At 41.7% G+C, this 5,320-nt stretch overlaps 1 protein-coding gene across 1 annotated transcript; it reads left to right on the forward strand.

The window, feature by feature from the left end:
- Nucleotides 1–1,080: 1,080 nt before the first annotated feature.
- Nucleotides 1,081–4,919, forward strand: MED18 (mediator complex subunit 18). The gene is made up of 3 exons (XM_058195716.1): nucleotides 1,081–1,235; nucleotides 2,882–2,967; nucleotides 4,202–4,919. The coding sequence occupies exons 2-3, from the start codon at nucleotides 2,895–2,897 to the stop codon at nucleotides 4,753–4,755; spliced, it is 627 nt and encodes a 208-aa protein (XP_058051699.1). The 5' UTR covers nucleotides 1,081–1,235; nucleotides 2,882–2,894; the 3' UTR covers nucleotides 4,756–4,919.
- The last annotated feature ends 401 nt before the right edge of the window (nucleotides 4,920–5,320 follow it).

A 5,320-nucleotide genomic window follows, 5' to 3' on the forward strand; every position in this document is an offset into this window, starting at 1 on the left:
GCATTTGTCTCTGAAATATCAGGTTAAACCTGGTTTTTTTTTAAAAAAAACCTTGGCAACTTTAAGACACTTGGACTTCAACTTCCAGATTTCCACTGGGGACTTCTGGGAGTTGAAGTCCACATCTTTTAAAGTTGCTGATGTTGGGAAACACTGCTTTAACACATCAAATTTAATTTGAAGTGCTCTTGTCTTTTAATGTTATTAGCACCGTGCAATTGCATGTTATCTAATTTCCTCTACATCTTCATCCAAATCATTAATAAAAATATTGAAGAGTAAACAGCCCAAATCTCAGCTGTATGTCAAATCCCTGAATATCTCACGTTTCATGAACAAAGTATTTTAAAAGCAAGAGAAAACCCACATTTTTTATCTTGACCAATAGTTACTTTCCCTAATCTTCCTCCTAAGCATAATTTACAGTGTTTCTGTCACACCCCTCTGAGAGAAGGTTTCGAAGTACTTTAGGACTACCAGATTCTTTAACAGCTTTGTTCCCTATGCCAATCCATCATTTCTCTCTCGCCATGTACGTGTATACATCCAAAGTAGACTGTGTTGTTTCTCCGTGTCATATATGCATAATTTATATATATATGCATAATTATATATATATATATGCATAATGTGTATATGCATAATTTTGTATTTATTTATTTAGTCGTGTTTGTCATGTGTATTGGAGGTGGTGACCCTTTGAGAGCTATATGCAACGAAATTTCATTTAATTAAATTTCATTTAATCGGCTGTATGCCGATTAGTGCACATTCAAAATGACAATAAAGTTTATTCTAACTTTATGATTCGAAATGGCCTCAATTCAAGATCTGGAGCATTTAGTATTCTCAACTCCAGCGTGCCTTTATCTGAACTAAAGCACACCAACGAAAGTGCCGAATCCAGGACCTTTTGTACACCCGTGTTTTCTGAGCGGCGCAAAAATTAAACGTCACGCAGAGCCAAGCAAGGCTTCCCATAGGGGAGCTCCATTACTGTAAAGCACCATTTTCTTTTCTCCCTTTCACGCAGGCCGGCTACGGGCGGCAGCTTGCCGTACAATGACGTAATAGGAAAGATGGCGCCACCCAGAGCAAGCAGAGAAGAACGCGCATGCGTGGGCTCGCGTGATTTGCTGGGGTCCTGGAGGAGAGACTGTCCAGCTTTATAGGAGAATCTTTGACTGTGGGATTCACACGTGCATCGAAAGAGGGTTGCTCCACTGGGCGTACAGGTGCGTGCTGGCTGACCCGGGAACTTTACCCTTTAAGTGGAGACTTGAGCCCTGGGGGTGGGTGGGGGTTGGAACCCAGTTGCAGCTACATGCAACTTTCCCCAAAGAAGAAATAAGGCAAAACGTTTGCATCTGCCCCAGGATACTTGTCGCAGAATAATGACGCCAAGAATGATCAAGGCGATTAAATGTTCCTTGGTTCCTTGTTTTAATGTTATTGAGCCGAATTTTTCTTTCTTTCTTCCTTCCTTCCTTCCTTCCTTCCTCCCTCCCTCCTTCCTTCCTCCCTCCCTCCCTCCCTTCCTTCCTTCTTCCTTCCTTCTTCTCTCTCCTCCCTCCCTCCCTTCTTCCTTCCTTCCTTCTTCTCTCCTTCCTTCCTTCCTTCCTTCCTTCCTTCCTTTCCTGTTTTGATTTGTGAGACGTCCGGAGTCACAAAAGTGAAAGGAATTAAAAAAAAAAAAACCCTAGCAAAACAGTTCAGGGGGAAACAGTTGCCCTGGTTCAGACGTTGCTTCAAATCGTGCTTATTCTCCTCCTCCAGGGAAACTGGGCACTACAGCAAATGCAGGAAGACTTCGATAGAAGTTTTGATGAAGTGGTGTGTGGTCAGGCAAGGGCCTGGTGGAGTTTTACTTCGTGGTGGGTGGAGTCTTAGGCAGGTGGGATTTACACTTGCATCGGGAAGGAGCCCACCATGCATCTTGGGTAGTAGCCAAGATTGGCTGAATACATTTTATTGTCAGGATTCATATAGTGGCCTAAGCCAGGGGTCTCCAACCTTGGCAACTTTAAGCCTGGCGGACTTCAACTCCCAGAATTCCCCTGGCTGGGGAATTCTGGGAGTTGAAGTCCACCACACTTAAAGTTGCCAAGGTTGGAGACCCCTGGTCTAAGCAGTAAACTACACTTAGCAAAACATGCTCAACCCACTTCACAGAATAATTGGGAAAATCTGCCCGTTTGCCTCCTTGAGTTTTTTTTTTTCTTATATATTTTTGTATGTTGTGTGCTTAAAATCTAATTTAATAATAATAATGCTGTCTGGCTTCACACCACCCAAAAAAGCCAATATATTGTAGCATGCATGGCATATTAACCTAGCCACGCTTCTGAAACATCTTTTAGTCTGCGACAGGCTGTTGTTTCTCATCTGAAGGCTAAGCTAGTCATTTTCAAAGGCTTATTTACAAGGGTTGCCTCTTTTCTTTACAAGAAAATGATCGGAGTGTCATTATTTGCCTGTGGATTGTTTTACACCACAGCAATGTTATTAAATCTGTGATTCTATACCTCGTTAAAAAAACACATGCCACCACAACCAAATGTTCATTCAACGTCTAACTGACTTTGGATTCCTAATTGACTATTTAGACAAAAATGTGCAAAAATCATAAAAGGAGAAAGGCATCTCAGCTATCTTTTCCTTGGATAAATCCTTCCTTTTTGTTTGCAAAGACAATATTGAAGCTTTGTATTTTATTGACTAAGTTATCTTTCTCCCCTCTGTGTTGGAACTTTAGATCTCATATTGCTTGGAAATTTTGGGAGTTAAAATTGTAACAGGACAGAAAGGTATCACATAGGAGAGCCAGGACTAGATTTTTAAATATATGTACCGGTATATGTTGTGTTCTTTGCTGTTGTAGGGAACTTCATAGAATGGAGGCCCCACCTGTTACTATGATGCCAGTCACTGGCGGTACCATTAACATGATGGAACATTTGCTTCAAGGTGAGTTGTAGCCAAGGATTTGCTTGACTCTTATATCCGATTAATTTTACAGTCTATGTTAGTCCCTTAAAAGAGTACAAAGTTGTTTAATCATTCAAGTACCTTCCTTTTATAAATGCATTACTAAAAATATAGAAAGGAATATTACCTAGAATATGAGCTGACAACCCATGGGGCTGTTGGACATATTGCACATTTAAAAATATAGGTTGCTCTACAGTATATATTATACTGTGATCTCTCCGTGACTATCTGAATACAAATAGTCCTCCACTTATAACAGTTCATTTAGTGACTGTTCGAAGTTACAACGGCAGTGAAAAAAGTGACTTATGACCATTTTTCACACTTGTGACCATTCCAGCATCCTCACGGTTACATGATTTACATTTGGACGCTTGACAAATGGTTCATATTTATGACAGTTGCAGTATCCCGGGGTCACGTAATCACCTTTTGCGACCTTCTGACAAGCAAAGTTAATGGGGAAACCAGATTCGCTTAACAACCGTCTTACTAATTTAAAAACGGCAGTGATTCAGCTAACAAAGGTGGCGTGAAAAGTTGTAAAATGGGGCAACTTAACAAATTTCTCAACTTAGCAACATAAATTCTGAGCTCAGTTGTGGTTGTAAGTTGAGGATTACTTGTACTTAATTTGGCACCCAACAACTGCCCTTACATTCAGATCTCATACACTGGTATTCATTCAGATCTCATGTGTTTGGTATGTACATAGTATAATTGGTGATTAGGCTCCCTTGAATCAGGCTCCCTTGAATATAATAATCATCATAGCTGCATCTTTTGTGAAGAATTGTGCCTTTTTCTACTCAGTACAGCTTAGCAGTGGGTTTCACATATTCTTACCACCAGTTTGCCACGCATGTGCCCAGCCTTCCGTACACGCACTTTGCTTGTGTGTGCGCCTTCCTTAGTGCGGCCTAAAAAACATGGTTAAATAGGATGGCATTACACTGGGGCGGGAGGCGGGGCAATCCCACCCACAGTTGTCGCTACCGGTTTGCCCGAACTGGTCCAAACCGGCTGAATACCTCTGGTATTGTACCTCTGGTTTCTAGAGAGTTTCTAGAGAGACCCTGGTACTATTTGTAGTCCTACACAGGACCACAAATCTTCCATCTTTTTAAAAGATGGCAGATTGGTGGACAAGAAGAAACTTTGCTCGTCTCAGTAAAGACAAGTTAGCAATTCAGTGTTGCCTTTTCTCCAGGTAGCGTTTTGGATCAAAGTCTGGAAAGTCTTCTTCATCGACTCCGTGGCCTTTGTGACAACATGGAACCCGAGACTTTTGTAGATCACGAGATGGTCTTCCTTCTCAAAGGGCAACAGGCCAGCCCGTTCGTCCTCCGCACGCGACGCTCCATGGACAAACCTGGTGCTCCTTGGCACTTGCGGTATCTTGGACAGCCGGAAATGGGAGACAAAAACCGCCATGCCTTGGTACGGAATTGTGTGGATATTGCCACCTCAGACAACCTGACAGACTTCCTGGTGGAAATGGGCTTCCGCATGGACCACGAGTTTGTAGCCAAGGGACATGTGTTTCGCAAAGGCATTATGAAGATTGTGGTGTACAAGATTTTTCGCATCCTTCTCCCAGGAAACACCGATAACATTGAGCCTTTATCGCTCTCCTACCTGGTGGAGCTCAACATTGTGGCACCAGCAGGACAAGACATGGTTTCCGATGACATGAGGAGTTTTGCTGAGCAGCTAAAGCCCCTAGTCCATTTAGAGAAAATAGATCCTAAAAGATTGATGTGAGATGGATTGTAACGGCAGTGGGATCATTCCTTTTACAAAGATTTCAGAAATACGTATCTCCTTCTAAAGAAAAATACATTAAGAGAGACTGGTTGCCTTACACTTAGGGGTCTCCAACCTTAGTAACTTTAAGACTTATGGACTTCAACTCCCAGAATTCCTCAGCCAGCTTTGCTGGCTGAGGGATTCTGGGAGTTGAAGTCCACAAGTCTTAAAGTTTCCAAGGTTGGAGACCCCTGCTTTACACTAATCTGACTGTAGGTTAGTTTTTTCAAATGATTAACAATAAAGAAGATAATTGTGCTGTTGGCTTCCTCTTTTTGACAATAGTGGTCAAATCTTCTCTCAGCCAGATTAATTTGAAATGGTTTTGATTTTGAAATCGGTTGGTTTTGTTTGTTTTTAGGTTCACTGCAATTTCTGTGTGACCTAAAATAATACATATTCATACTTTTTGAAGAATTTGCTAACCTGCATTCAAGTTGCATTTATTAGGGAGACTAGTTTGAATTTAGACTGATTCCTATTGATCAGGGTGTCAAACTACTAGGTGTCGGGTGCTGGG

Source organism: Ahaetulla prasina, chromosome 10, assembly GCF_028640845.1.
Source record: "Ahaetulla prasina isolate Xishuangbanna chromosome 10, ASM2864084v1, whole genome shotgun sequence".
Classification (NCBI taxonomy): Eukaryota; Metazoa; Chordata; class Lepidosauria; order Squamata; family Colubridae; genus Ahaetulla; species Ahaetulla prasina.